This window comes from Oryzias latipes, chromosome 13 (assembly GCF_053564925.1).
Source record: "Oryzias latipes strain Hd-rR chromosome 13, Olatipes_Hd-rR_3.1".
Taxonomy (NCBI): Eukaryota; Metazoa; Chordata; class Actinopteri; order Beloniformes; family Adrianichthyidae; genus Oryzias; species Oryzias latipes.
In genome coordinates this window covers 7,737,654-7,752,886 of record NC_136249.1, presented here as the reverse complement: position 1 = coordinate 7,752,886, position 15,233 = coordinate 7,737,654, and the positions used below count along the sequence as shown (strand labels likewise).

The window sequence follows — 15,233 nt, the reverse complement described above, 5'->3', positions numbered from 1 at the left end:
CATCTGAACTGCTATTCTGCAGTTTTTTTCTTTCTTCATTTTCCTTCTTTTCACATCACACACTTTTTAAAGTAAAATGAACTATATCATATTGAATTTAAAGAATCGTTTTTCTTAATTTGACATAGTAAAACCCTCAATAAACCTGTAAGTGTCTGCAAATATTTTCAAAAAACTGCTTCTAGATTTATATTACGTATTAGATAAAAAATGTTATTCAATTGAATTCAATTCATTCTTTCTTTTTTATAGCCCAAAATCACAACAACAGTCGTCTCAATGGGCTTCGTACTGGTAATTGTAAAGTAAACATGAAATCATAAGGATCATAAACGCATAGAATTCATTCTAACTGAACTAACTAAACTAAACTGGGCATCTCTGCCCTTAGACCCTCCATTGCGGTATAGAAAAACTCATAAAACAAAAACGGATTCCGGAAAAAAAGAAGAAACCTCAGGGTTATTTATTAAACAAACAAGGAATTCCTTATTCTGAATTCTGAAATTACAAGTGTTTAAATGCACTATTTTCCTTTTTTAAAAGGTGTTTATGTACATATAAAATGAAAAAAGTAGCTTCACCCCTGAAACAACCTACTTTTGTAAATGTGAGTTTTGCTGTAAGGCAGCCACACCCTCAACCGTACAACTTTTGTCTGTTCTCAGGCCAAACAGGTTTTTTCTAAATAAAAACAATAAGTAGTCTGATTCATTTTCAGCTGATCTCTCCAATGTTTTGCAGAACACACCAACCATCTGTTATGATTTTGAAAACAATAGGCAGAAATAGTCAAGTTCCACCACTTGATCTCATTTTTGTTTCAGAAGCAAAACTAGACAATCACCACTAGAAGGGTTTGTTGCATTGACTGTATAAGAGAGCTGGACTGAGTGGGTGTGACATCACCCACAGAAAATGACTTACATCCTGCTCCAATTAAATGAAATCAAGTCGCCATTTTTTAACAACATAGAACGCCATGTTGGAGCCAGTGGGCGTCAGTAAGTAGAGATTGGTCCCAATTTGGGCTGCACGATATGACGAAAACTCGCGATATGCGATACTAGTGATTCATTTTGCGATAACGATATAATTTGCGGTTTATAAACAAATAGCAAAACAACCAAAAACATCATTCCCATGTCATTGCAACAGTTTAAAAATTATTCTCTAAATGACTCTCGTCGACATAGATGACAAACATCTAACATAATAGGCCTCCGTCTGATTGGTCAACAACATGAAGGCGTCCATGCGATTGGTCAAATGCATAATGGGATTTATTTGATTCGTTAAATGCTTCAAGCTGCTATAAGATTGTTTTAACACATTTAATGTTTACAATTTATTGTGATTTTCGCCATATCTTGGGATATACATATTGCAGAGCTGGATAAAGATCAATTTGCGGTATATTGTGCAGGCCTAGTCCCAATCGATCTTAGTCAACGTTTCTATGGCATCTACTCTTTCCAATCGAAGGAGTGAGCTTGTTGGAAGTCCACACCAACTTCTACTTGAAAGTGGGCCCAGGAGAATCTGTCAATCAGACCTTTCGAACCTTCGAGATGAGACAAATACTTTTATTGAGGCCTCTGATTGGCCAGTTTAAACCTTGAATAACTTCTTCTGACCAATAGAATGACTGAGTAACAGCTGTTTCTTTCTCAATAGAGAAGTCTTTGGGATTTTGGCTTCTCTAAAGCAGCGGTTACTTCCTGCTTTGAATGCCAGAGGGGCGGGGTCTTTCAGTCAGTTCTCCTGAACAGTCAGTAGTTTTTATCTTCGTGACCAATCTTCCCGTTTAGATTTGGACTGAGCTAAACGTCAGAAAACACTGCTTTTGTACCTTATGATTGAGAATGTCATTCATTCTGCGTGAGGCCTCCGAGCTGTGGGACTCTGGAAAGCATTTCTTTGGAATCACGCCATACTTCTCTGAAAGCCAGAACACACAACACTTGAATCAGTAAAGTTGATAAACACGAACGTTAACCCAACACTCATTTAGCTCCACGCAGTTAAGAAATAATCCTCCTGATTAGTGCGATGAAACAGGAACGAACCAATGAGGTTCACCAACATGTCCCACTGTCCTCCGTCATTGGTTGGATTGGAGAGCAGGAACTGAACCAGGCGCCCGTCCACCGGCTCCTTCCTCTGCGCCGTATCCACACAGGCGTGGAGGAAGTAATAGCAACGCTCAACCTGTTCATAAACGTAAGAAGTTGCCTAAGTAACCTGGGTGTGGAGAATAAGAGCAACAATTGCCCTTGTGAGCATCAACTAAAACACACTCAGAAATACTTTCAAAATAAAGCTTTTAAGGCAGCTACAGCTGAAAGAGGCGCTGCTCAAGCATGACATTAGTGGAAACAGGACACATTAGGATAGATCCTCCCCAGCAGTGGACCCAACCTGAAGGTTTATCTGCAAATTCTTCCATTATGGGTTTGAAATCACTAATCTAACATGGCGTACTACGGCCATCATTAAAGAAGGAAAAGAATAAAATATATCAGGAATAAAATTATAGGAAAATATTCAAAGCATTATGACAATTCAGTAAGAAAATCGTGAAAAAAGCTCAACATTTTACGCGATAGAATATGTGCAATACTAGTCATAGACGTTTTAAGAGAATAACGTTATAAAATTATGAGAAAAAAACACAACATTTTATGAGAATGAAGTACCTGTAATAAAGTTATAAGAAAAAAGGTCCAAAATGTACAAGACTAAAGTTGCACAATTAGAAGAAAATAGTCATAATTTTATGGGGAAAAGAAACTAAAATTTACATGAAAATAGTTGTCAAAGTTATGCTTCAAAAGGTTACAATTTTACAAGGAAAAAGTCGTGCATTTCTGAAAACAAAGCGTTAATTTTTTTTATTGTTTTAGCAAAGACACATAAATTCAGCACATAATTCAGAAAAGTCTGTTAGACATCGGACTGCTTAAGAATATCGATTAATCGGTTTAACCTTTCAGTAAATCTACATCCTTATTTCCCTTAAATCACAACCTTAAAAAAAAAAAAAAAGCAAGACTTTTTTCTTTTTTTAACGAATTATTACTTATCATTACTTAATTTTACACCTTTACTCTTGTAAAATGTTTTTAAAAAATTCTAATTTCATGACTTTCGTGAGACAAAAAGCATTTTTTTGTACAAATGGGATATCTGAGCATTCAATGTATTTAAACATTTTTTTACGAAACATTTGAAAGAATGTGGGACCATGTCAAAGAGAACTAATGAGAATTTAGCTTGTTGAAAACAAAAATTTTGGGGGGGGGGGACAAAGCACGGCTTCTGTTTCTCATTCTAGAGGCATTTTTTGACTTTCAAAACAATCTTACTTTAGCTCATAATTTCACATTTTTCTAAACTTTCCGTTTTAGTTCAGAACTGATTGTTTTAGTCATTTGCTAAATCAATCTTTATTAATTATCTATCACTCAATCAATTTTTTTGTTGCACCTTTATAAGATTCAACATACCAGGTGTTTTATACCTGACTTTTTCAATAATTTTACTTTCTACATGTTTGTCCTGTTAAAATTAGTGCTTTTTATTTCTTGAATTTTTTTATTTGGGTGTGTGAAACCCTTATGAAAAGAGCTATAGCACTAAACTAATTTCCTCTAAAGACATAACACCTTTGGATTCTTAAACCAGCCAGGAAAATTAAAATATTTGTCAGGTAGCTTGAAAAAAATCACAAACGGGATTGGTATTAATAGACGGACATTCCTGTTTTTACAATCAAGAGTGTTTTGAACCAGCGTGTGATAAAGAATGGATGTATACCGGTTGGACCTGCATCTCTTTACACTGTCAGACAGAAAGGAGATGAGAATGACAAAAACATCGAAATGTTCCACGAGGTGTCACTGTGACGTCAGCCGTGAATGAGCTCCAGCCACGACACACAAAGAGGGGTTTAGCGGGACAAAGACGGCATGCTAGTAGAACGCAGCAGTGGACAAACACAGCGACATGACAGCGGAACAACAGAAGCATCTATTGGACCAGGGGGTATTCCAGAAAGCAGGTTATGCTAGCTCCCACGGTAAGTTTGAGGATAAGAAACCTCAGCTTTCAGTTCCAAAAATGGAGGTATGTTTCAGGGTAGGTCAAGTTGCTATAGCAACTCATTCTCTGAACATAACCTGGTCTGTAGCAGATTTAGTTGAAGATTAGTTTGTTTTCATAGAGGTGAAGGAGCATGCCGTGTCCATTTGAAGATGATTTAGTGGATGAAAAAGTTCAGATAATACTTTTTCCACCGTGATGGATGTTGGACAGGGCTCCAGACTAACTTTTTTCACTAGGAGCACAGTGGCCCCTAACTGAAAATTTTAGGGGCACAACCAGAAAATTTAGGGGCGCATACCGTAAATCAACATTCTAACCAAATCTACTCATTTCCACTGTATTACTTATAAATACTTTAATAATAGATGCAGAAATTACAATGTGCTGTTTCAAATTCAGTGTCACATTTTATTCTGCACTTTTGAAGATGCAACAAAACAAAAGCATCGCTGTCATGACAGTACAAATTTATCTTTGTGACACCAAATAGGTGCAGCCAAGATGCACAATAAGCGTGGTTGAGATCACCCAGGTGAACTCAACGCTGCACAGATCACCTGGTGTGTGACATATATTTTTGTTTTTGCTCCAACATCAACTGTCAATCGAGAAAGGGGTGGGAGCAAGGGGCAAACCTACCCGGACACAGCTGGAAACTGAACTGACTGAAAGCTGCCCTACAGACTACAAAACAATGCATTATGGGACATGTGTCCTGGTGGTTTTTGTAGTGGAGTGATAAATTAAAATAATTTAAAATACCAATTCATTAAAAAAAGGCTACATACATCACAAAACATTAAAATAATCATAAAATATATAATAACACAGATCATACTAAGGGGGAGAAGAATATTAAAACTAAATTGAATGTTAAGGACAACTCCAATTTCCTGTTCTCCTTCAGTCTTGCTGCAGATTCGCTTTCATCTCACAGCCCCCCCGCCCTCACCCCCCCGGTCTCCCCAATCATCCACGCGAGGTGCCGGTTCATCTTAAACACGTCTATCGTTGCATTTTCCCCACGTATTTTCAGTGTGTCTAAAACTAATGTTGTTTTTGCTCGAGCGTGTAGGTGTGGGACATTTATTCTCCTCAGCTGACCCGACTCCCGCGGGACGGTGTGCTGCCGTAACAACCGCGCAGGACCGTTTGATGCGCCGCCGTAACTGTAACCAAAACCTAAACCTTCCTCCGGTTCTGTGCGGCCCAGAGAAAAGTTCAGCACGGACTGCATGTATTTAGAAAATTACGAGCGAATAAATACGTTCTAAAGGAAAGTAAGGAACTCCTTAGTGTGGTCCGGGGAGGGGGCTGTCAGGTGTCCTGCTTTCAAGCCCTGTCATTGTCACGCCCCCAAGAGTCATTTACCCCACTGTGATTGGTTGGTCAGCTTCGCGCACGACAATGAAAAAGTGTCATTCATACAAACTGGCGGGCTGCAGTAACATTAAACCTTCATATTAAGGCGGGGACCGCAAAATATCATCTTGGGGGCCGCAAATAGCCTGCGGGCCGCGAGTTTGAGACCCCTGCTGTACACTCTGGCACTGGTACACTAGCCGCAGGTGGGAAGAACGAATCAATAGTTCGCTTGCTCATAGCTCAGACGCACATATCAGGTTTTGATATTTGTCTCTCCGTTTCCTTCCCACAGATGTTTACGCGCGCTCGATTATCTCTAGGCCCCTCCCCCTACACGCATTTTAGCCACTCAGTGTCTGTCCCTATTCTTCTCACACGCAGTGGCCGCCTCGCACACAGGCATCACGCGAGAGTGTATGTGCTCGCGTTTAATGAATATGTGCGCGAGTGTGTGTGTCTGCCTGCGTCCGTGTGCGCTTGCGTCTCATTAATTATTTCATTGATCATTGACGTGCCCCTTCCACGTTTAATGTATAAAAAATACGAAGGGTGGGGGAAGCAAATTTACTGGTCGCGCATGTGCGACTGGATGTAAAATTCAGTCGCACACTCTCAAATTTTGGTCGCAAAATGCGACCAATTGCTCGCAGTCTGGAGCCCTGTTGGAAAAATAAACTTTTTTACTTTGATCTAACTTAATTATTTGCTTCAGTTAAGATAAATCATTTTTTTAGTTAAGTCACCTTAAAAATGACACGTAGTTATCAGACATTTATTTTATTTTCATTCAAATTAATTAAATTAAGTAGGTGTAACTTTGGTGCTGATGTTAGATCAGCACCACAAGGAATTGTGGGATACCATTCCCTTTGAAAATACAGTATGTCTGCAGGCTCAAATGTAGACATGAGAGTTCAAGAAGTACAATAAATTAAGATGGAAAAACATTTCATTGAATTGGAGTAATATGACATTTAGTTAGATAAATATGTAAATTTGAGTTGTAAAAAAATATTGAATTGGATTTATTAAGTTGAATAAATGTTATGTATATATATATATATATATATATATATATATATACGTCACAATGAAAATAAGATCAGAAACTCATGCATTTACCTTGTCCGTTCTTTTTCTCCAAGCAGAAACTCTTTCTTTTGCTAATGATGCAGTATTATTTGTTGATGGACGTATCTTCATACGCCGTCATTAGTGCTCTCTCCAGAAATCGGTGATCCATTGAGAATGTCTTTATGTACTTGCCGTGCACACGCATTGACCCAGGGTCGGGCGTAATTACGCTAACTCAGGGGTGCTCATTACGCTGATCGTGATCGACCGGTCGATCTTCAAGAACATGAGGGTAGATCACAGATGAGCAAAGATAAATAAATAAAAATAATATACTGGACATGACTGACATGCAGAACGGCCAATCAGACATCTTCTGAAACATGTGTCACTGCACATGCGTGTATAAATTCACTGAGCGCAAATTCTGTCAGTCATCAGAAAGTCTTTTCTGCCCCGCGGCACGTCAAGTCCCCGGCAGAAGACCACTCCAGACAACCGGAGTGTTTATTGAAGCCGTCCTGCGTGTCTCCTCCTGCTATCAGCTCTGCAGTTCTCGCCCGATAAATACGAGTTCATTAAGGAAGCGTTTTTTTTTCTGTGGCACGCGCTTCGTACGCAGCCATCAGCGCCTTTGGAATGCCACGCTCCCGGCATTGCACGGTTTACAACAGAGCATGACTAATAATAATCGCTGCTTTCTGTCTTTGTAATAAAACGCCTCATCTGTTAATACAAAAGTATCTTTGGCCGCATTTACACTGCATGGTTCAAGTGACCCAATTCCGATTTTTTCCGCTCATGTGGCTCAGATCAGATATGACCGGTGAACGTGTAAGCAGGACAAAAGCGCATGGTTTCCGATTTTCTCAGATCGGAAACAGGCCTCACTCATATGTGGAAATAAATCGGAAATGAATCGGATACGTGCATTTGCGTGTGCCATGTAAGCAGACAAATCGGATATTCCCCAGTAAATGCGAGTCGTACGTGAGTGACGTCAACTCAGGACACCACCAACTGAGGTCACATGACTTATTAAGGTGCTTTTTTGCGCTGATTTTGCTGTTAGCGTGTTACCTTTCAGCCTCAGGCTTCAGACCGTAGTCGGAAACCGTTATTTCCGGTCCGGTCCTGGTCAGGACGCAAACGGTAACTAATGAAGCGGGACACCGTTGCTCTGGAAGGCTAGAAGCCGTTTATTTCTTTGCTTGGATCAAACTGTTAGTCCAGCACAACGTCTGCAAACACTTCCTCATTCAAAACTCAGAGAACATAAGCCTTCCGAGCAGCCTTTCTTTTTCCTCTGCTGTGCATCCCCTCAGGAGCACCCAAGGCAACGCCTCCTTACGTCGCTACGTTGCCTCCATGACAATCACAAAGAAACACAAAAAAAGGGGAGGGTTTCACCATGCTAAATGTTTGCCATTTGGACCAACGCATCTTCTATATGTGCTTTTATTACTGTTATGATTATTATTAAGGGCCTGCTCGCACATCATTTTTTAAATCCGTGCGGTCAGTGCTCAGGTCCACGGTAGGCGGAAATGCTGCTACATTACGTAATCCTCAGAACGTCTACGTTTGATAGTTTCAGGACTGTATAGTGTAAATGCAGCCTTTGTGTAATCTTACTGTGTAGTTTTTAATCATCAGTACATAAACAACAATGTACAAATAAACATGTAACTAATAAACAAACATTTACTAATAGTAAATGTTAGTAAATAGTAAAATACTACTTACTAATAGTATTTAAATGTCTTGAAGATCTACCTGTGTGCGTGTGTGTGTATATATATATATATATATATATACACACACACGCACACAGGTAGATCTTCAAGACATTGTCGATTCAAAAGTAGCTCACATGGCAAAAAAGTGTGAGCGCCCCTGCGCTAACTCAAATCCGGTCTTTTGGAACCGACATACCCAGAGTAACAAGTTCAGGCGGATTTCATCCAGAGTTCAGACATGCTTTCTGGAATACACCCCTGAATGTTTGCACAAAACCTCAAGCAAACAACAACAACAAAAACGAAATTCTAAAGAAAAATATTGAACAAAACAAATAAAGCTTTACGGCATTCGTTACCTTGTCCCAGAAAAAGAGATAGGACTGACTGAACTCAAACTCCTCTATGTTGAATTTCTTCATGAAGGGAAGACGCATGACGTTGAGGCACGAGAAGATCCAACATCTCCCTGTCGAGGACAAAGAGCAGAGAAAGACACGGAGAAAAAAGATTTTAGTTCAAACCAGAGAGAAGACCTGATAATAAACCAAAAGTACTTCCAAAAACAGAAGCTGATTTCTAAAAAATAAAAGGCAGATTTTCACAATAAATTTATTATAATTTTACCCAAATAAAATGTTGTCACCATCATTTCAAATAGATTGACACAAGGCACAAAAATGTTTTGCTAATTATTTTGACCAAATACGGTAGTTTACCACGTTTAGATATGTGACTTTGTCAGAAGTCCACATCTTTGAAAGCGGTTTTGGGAGAATTTGTCCATCAAACAATTTGAACATTTGGCATTTAGTGAGGCATCTGATTGGTCAGTTTATTACTTGAATAACTTGCAGTAAAGAAATAATATGGACAAAAAAATGTTAAGATCAGCAAGAAAATGTTAAAAAAAAAGTAACAGATCTTGGAGCCAGCGGGTACTTCTTGCATGGAACGTGAGGGGGAGGGGTCGCTCAGTCTAATTCTCCTATACGGTCAATGGGTCCGTCCAACGTATTGTTTACGTAACAAATACGGCCTTAATAAAACAGCATATTTCATCTGGTCCTGATTCTAAACGATTTGAATAAAGAAATAGTCAGAATTTTCTCTATACCCCTTGTGCTATCCTATGGGGTCCAGATGACCCGGTCCTTACATTGATGTGTTCTCCCTACCATGACAAAGGTGGATAAAGGTGGAAAGATTTCATTTAATCCATGGACACCAGTGAAGATCACAAATCATTGAAGAAAAAAGGTTCAGCGCACTGTCTAGTGGGTCTAGATGACCCAACTCCCAACGTTAAAGTGCTCAGGACAGCACAAGGGTTAACATGTCCTCCATTATGAGAAAAATAGATCAAACGATGATCATACTCAGTGGTTTGGTTTTGTTCTTGGTCATGTTTTTGGTTTTCTTTTTGTCAGTCACTCCAGTTTCAGGTTGATGATCCACAGCTGTCTTCAGTTCAGTTAATTGCCCTCAGCCTATTTAAGTGTCTTGGTTTCTGTTCATCCTTGTCAGGTCATCTGCTCTTTTGTGTCACCAGTTTGGTTCTCCCCATAGTTTTGTCATGTTTCAGTTTGTTTATTAAATGTTTTATTTCCTGTCCCCAAGCCTGGGGCCTGTTTCAGAAAGGAGGTTAAGTGTAAACTCTGAGTGCGTTAACCCTGAAATCAGGGAAACCCTGGGTTTTCCGTTTCAGAATGGGAGGTTTGTTAAACCAGAGAAAGCAGAGTAAGTCAAACCCGTTTCTGAAAGAGAGGTAACTTATACTCAGAGTCAGTGTCAATGATTACTTACGCTGTGAACCTAACCTGGTCGGGAGCAGGTTTTATTCTCTAAACTCAAGGTTTCTGCCGGTCCCCTCCCCTTTTTAAAGACGAAGTGGTATTTTTCGCTTTAACCTTCATTGCCCAAATTTCCGTCACACAGAGACGGTCTAAGTGACGTGAATGGCTTGTCCTTTTTTGGAGGACCCAATAGACGAGGAGGCTGCATTAATTCGTAGAGAATTACATTTACGTCGTGCGAGGATTTTGAGACCTAGACTCGATTTTTTGTCATTTCCCCATACGTTTTTGTTTGAGCGTTACCGTTTTTCGTTGCAGTCAATTCCATATATATACAATGAAAACAACATTAGGTCTTGCTATGTAGATGTTTCATATGTCAAATATTGTCAACAAAGCCTACATCCATGACATGCTCACATTTGACCTGATTGAATTATGTTTTTATACTTCATTTTTAGCTGCTGCCATGTTCTTTTAATTCCTGCAGGATTGCATCTACATGAAAATGAAATCAGGGACACTGAATTAGATTAATGTAACAATTACTTTTTGGAAACACAATTTCTTAGTACTGCTTACTTTCTTAATCCCATATAAACCTATACCACTTGATCAATACAAGGGTAGACATAAGCTCACTTTTAAAAACACAATTCTGTAGCAGCCCATGCAGTGTCTCATGTTCATGCATTTACTACTGCAGTTACGTTAGTGGGACTGTAGGGGGCATGTGTTCTGCTGTGCAAGATTTATAATAAAGAGACATGTGGAGTGAACAGACGTGTGTGTCTGAGCGCCATAATTTCATTCACATCTACCGACACCGAACCCTGTGAGGCCGGCTACAATTGCATGTATTAATATTAAACTGACCAACGTTTGCAAGAGGGTAAGGTTAACAAAAAAGTCCTCTAAACATTACAGACGTTAAATGCATTTTCCCCCTGATTGGTTCTGTACACTATGCAGCATTTCATGTAATTACACCAGGAATAACACTTCAAAAGTACACCCAAATTTCGCCATTTTTTATTTCACACCTTACGCTATTTAAAAAGTTATTACAGCCAATATTTTATAACAATGATTTAAATGCAAACTTAGGCATTAACTTGAGCAGCTATGTTTTCCCACGCTAACTGTCTCTGTTTTGCAGATGCAGCGGTGTTGCTTTTCTTCCGGAATATGTGCTCATATTCACTGTAACTCTGCAGCAGCACGTCAAGTTCAGCTGGCGAAACATATGCAGACCTCTTTTTTTCACGGTTGCCATGGTGACTCGTGATATCTGCGCTCCATTGATAATGGCTTCTTATAGTCGCGGTGCGGACGCTTAACTCCGAATCAGTCCACTCAGAGTTGATTGATCTAACTCGGATCAGCTTCTCTGAAACAGAAAACTCTGAGTTGTTAATCTCTCGATTGACCAACTCAGAGTTCAAGTTCAACCTCAGAGTTGGTTGAACCTCCTTTCTGAAACAGGCCCCTGGTCTCCTGCATTTTGGGTCCTCCACCATCAGTTCCTGACACTACTGTAAAATAGTTCCTTGTGGTCGTCCATTTTGAGCCAAGAAAAAAGAAAAAAAAACTGTTGCTTCACCAGAACAGCAGTAGTTCATTAGAAATTCACCCCAAAGTTGTGGGCAGGGCCATTGGCGCGGAGTAAGCCTTCCCATAATCCCTTTGCCTGGCGACTGTAGTTTTTTATGTAACAACCACTGTATTTTATCTTTTCTTTTTTAACTTTTCTTTTCTTTTAATGGACCTACTGAAGTGGTCAATTCTCCTGTTCAAAATGAAAATAAAACTTTTTCTTGATTTTCTTTGAAACTAATTCTTGCCATAAACCTTTTTTCCAGAAAAAAACTCTGCACATAGAGGAGGTTGTGTCCATCTAGATTTAGTTTTTAACACATATACAGCATTTCTTCAAGAGATCTGATTGGGAAAAAAAATCTAAAAAAATCTCAGACAAAAAAAGGAAAAACACAACTAATCACATTTTGTTTTGTCGAATAGATTATGGTCAATTTGCTAATTTTGTCTCGTTTAGGTTACAGAGGTGGTTAAGAGGTCCAAACAAACCAAATGAAGTGGGATGTGTTGCTATGAATGTGGTCGTAGGACTGCACCTGAGTTTTTCTGGTTGGTGATGGGTTTGCCCTCTGTTGGGATGGAGTGCTGGAAGATGTGAACGGTATCCTGAACGGTCTGCCGGTGCAGGCAGACCTCCAACGGGTCGATGCACGTGGACACATTCTGGGCTAGCAGGTACCGCGGCTCCGACTTCAGCCGCTTCACAAAAGAAGCTACTTTTCCTCGACTCAAACCTTTCCAGAAAGTGGAGAAGACCAGGGAGAAAGAGCAGTGAGAAGGGGAAAAAGGTCAAAAATTCAGTCAAACAATATTAAAATATGCTTCATAGCCTTTCCATGAGTCCATTTGTTTACTTCAACCCCCCCCCCCCGTTTAAAATTCTAAGTATCAGCTCTTGCTCTCAGAAGTCAAGACATTTCCTGAAAAACAGTCGATCAATAATCATGAACCCACAGCAGATCTTTCATTGCTTCGGAAAAGCAGATCATTTCCTATTAGATTGAATTTGTGACTAAAACTGGACTTCAAAAAAAAAAAAAGAAAAGGCTGTTTGTTAGGAAGACTCCCAGACGTTTGATGGACCATATCAGAAAATGTTGGCATCATTTCTCTAGCTCCATCTGTAGCACTCCAGAAAGCCTGTGCCATTGGACCGACAGGGCAAAACTAAGGAGTGTGTATCAGCAAGTACTGGCACACACACCTTAGCAGAATCAAGCTGTCTGTAATGGAGTGGGCTCTTCTAACATAGCAGTGCAGAGCAATTAAACATTGACATGGACATTGCTTAGTCATGCATGCAGCCTAGAGTTTGACCCCTCAGCTGCATTGTGTGATTTCCCATCTCAACAGAACTGAAATACAGTGACCACTAGGTTAGAACAGTGTCAGCTTTCATTTATAGTCATGAGCAATTTAAAAAGACAAAGTAAGCCTAAGGAGAAGCTTTTTTTTTTAGAGTGGCATATGGCCTGCAACTGGTTTCCCCATTGGGGTTTACAGCTGTTTCATAATCCTCCTTAAAGCACTGTTGACTTTTCTAGTGTCTTAGTTTCTACATTTCATTGGCTTCTATGAAGGGATTTTGAATTAAATTTGCTAGTGGTGTGACTAAACTGATTTAACCTTTGACTAACTTGCTATTTGACTCTGTTTAGCATCATAAAATGAGTAGTTTGAGTTACAAACACAACTATTTGACAGCTACTTTTGTCTAAATATGATAAATGTATCAACAGAAGGTGGACCAACCTATTTCAGGTTCCAATCTCTTTGTAATAACGCTTATGTGAAGTGTTTTAATGCACCGAAACAATGGAAATGTCCTGATTAATGCTTAATAACTGATCAATCAGATACCCAGCCTACCTTAAAGTGACTGATATTCTTCATCAGGTGTCAATAGAAGTGATTTGTAACTTTACACACAAGTTATTACAAAGCTGCTAGCTTAAAAGAAGCTAATATCCTAATTATATATTCATCACGGAAGTAATGATTGGCTAAATCTAGCTTACCTAGCAATTAAAAAACTTCATATGAACATGTACAAATGTAATAACAGGGTAATAATAACAGTTATGAATCAAGCTAATATACAAATGGAAAAGGTTGATGTGTTAAAATACTCGAAATAGTTTCTATAAATACTTCCCCTGTTCATTTCATTTCAAATAGAGGGTCAGTTAATTAGAAGAAGAAGAAGAAGAAGAAGAAGAAGAAGAAGAAGAAGAAGAAAAAACCGAATTAACATTATCTCTTTAAGAATTTGACAGGGTCCGTTTGATTCTAGAGAAGGCGCTCGGATGTTTCCAGACTGTGTGAAGCGGACATTTGCTAACGCGCGAGCTAAAGTTAGCTTCTCGTGGGATTCAGGTGTCGGAACCACGCTGACTTCCAGCCGCGTGACATGTCAATCCAGCTGAGAAAGCCACTAGGTGGAATGCTAGCGCACTGAATGCTAACCTGGCCCTGTGGCTTTCATAGTTGTCATTCAGCGGCTGCTAAAAGCCGCGCGGCTAAAGAAACACACACAAAAACCATCACGACTAAGGAGGGGAACCCTCAACCCTACCCGCTTCCATGTTCTTAAGGAGCCCGAGTGGCGGTAACTGTATTCCTGGAGAGACGCCGGGTCTTTGTTTATCTCATTCACTAACAGGCAGTCAGTGGGAACAGGGTACGCTCGTTTATCTGCTCTCTAGACAATCTTTAACGTGGCGGCTGGGCGGAGTTTGACAAATGCGGTTTGTGGGAATCCTTGTTCCCGCCCTCAGCAATACGTGGACAAAATCACGAACAAATCCGACTCTGTCAAAAAGTGATCTTGAAAATGCCACGGATTCACCCCCCCCCCCCCCCCCCTATATGCTATAAATTCGCTGTAAAGTTCAAAGTTCCCTCTCTTAATAGTGAAATGACTCACTGAAGACTTTTTATACATCAAAGTGTGTGAAGGTTTTGAATTGAAACATGAAGGTTTTAAAATTTTCAGGAGGTTGAATCGCCACTTTTGTTTCCTAAAACGTCAAAACGGGTAGTAATATAGTAATATCACTGAAATTATATTAGCCAAGGTCGAGCTGAGACCGCATTTGTTTACTATCTTCAGACTTCTTTATCACAACACATTTAGACAGATGAAGTTGACCTTAAGGTGGCCTATTTTTACCCCCCCGGGCTTCAAACTGAACTCAAAGTATCTCTAATTCAACTGGTACTCTTGCATTTTATGCGCTGAATTTGCTGAAAACAATAAACCATTGTTTTCCCTGACTTAATTTTAGTTCACATCACACCAAATAATTGGATTTATCTTTATTATTATAAGGAATAACAAGTACATTTTGCACAGTTTTAGTTTTATGACAAGGAGTAACATCAGAGCCAAACGTCTAACTAACCTATTATACCCCTAAACACTTTACTTTGTTCTTTGTAACTCGTATTTTATTTGGAAAAGAAAAAAAATAAAGTCAAGTAATAATTTTCAAAATACCTTTGTCACAAGGGCTTATTAATTAATACTGTCAATTAAAAAATCATTAAACTT

At 39.3% G+C, this 15,233-nt stretch overlaps 1 protein-coding gene across 1 annotated transcript in view; it reads right to left on the bottom strand.

Moving 5' to 3' along the window:
• blmh (bleomycin hydrolase) overlaps positions 1 to 14,509 on the bottom strand; it is a 47,368-nt gene extending 32,859 nt beyond the window's left edge. The window contains exons 1-5 of the mRNA XM_023961603.2: positions 14,256 to 14,509; positions 12,217 to 12,414; positions 8,645 to 8,754; positions 2,070 to 2,211; positions 1,853 to 1,941 (exon numbers count right to left, since the gene is read on the bottom strand). Coding sequence (XP_023817371.1) covers positions 1,853 to 1,941; positions 2,070 to 2,211; positions 8,645 to 8,754; positions 12,217 to 12,414; positions 14,256 to 14,265 — 549 coding nt within the window. The 5' untranslated portion in view covers positions 14,266 to 14,509. The remainder of the gene's footprint in view (positions 1 to 1,852; positions 1,942 to 2,069; positions 2,212 to 8,644; positions 8,755 to 12,216; positions 12,415 to 14,255) is intronic.
• Between the last annotated feature and the right edge of the window lie 724 nt (positions 14,510 to 15,233).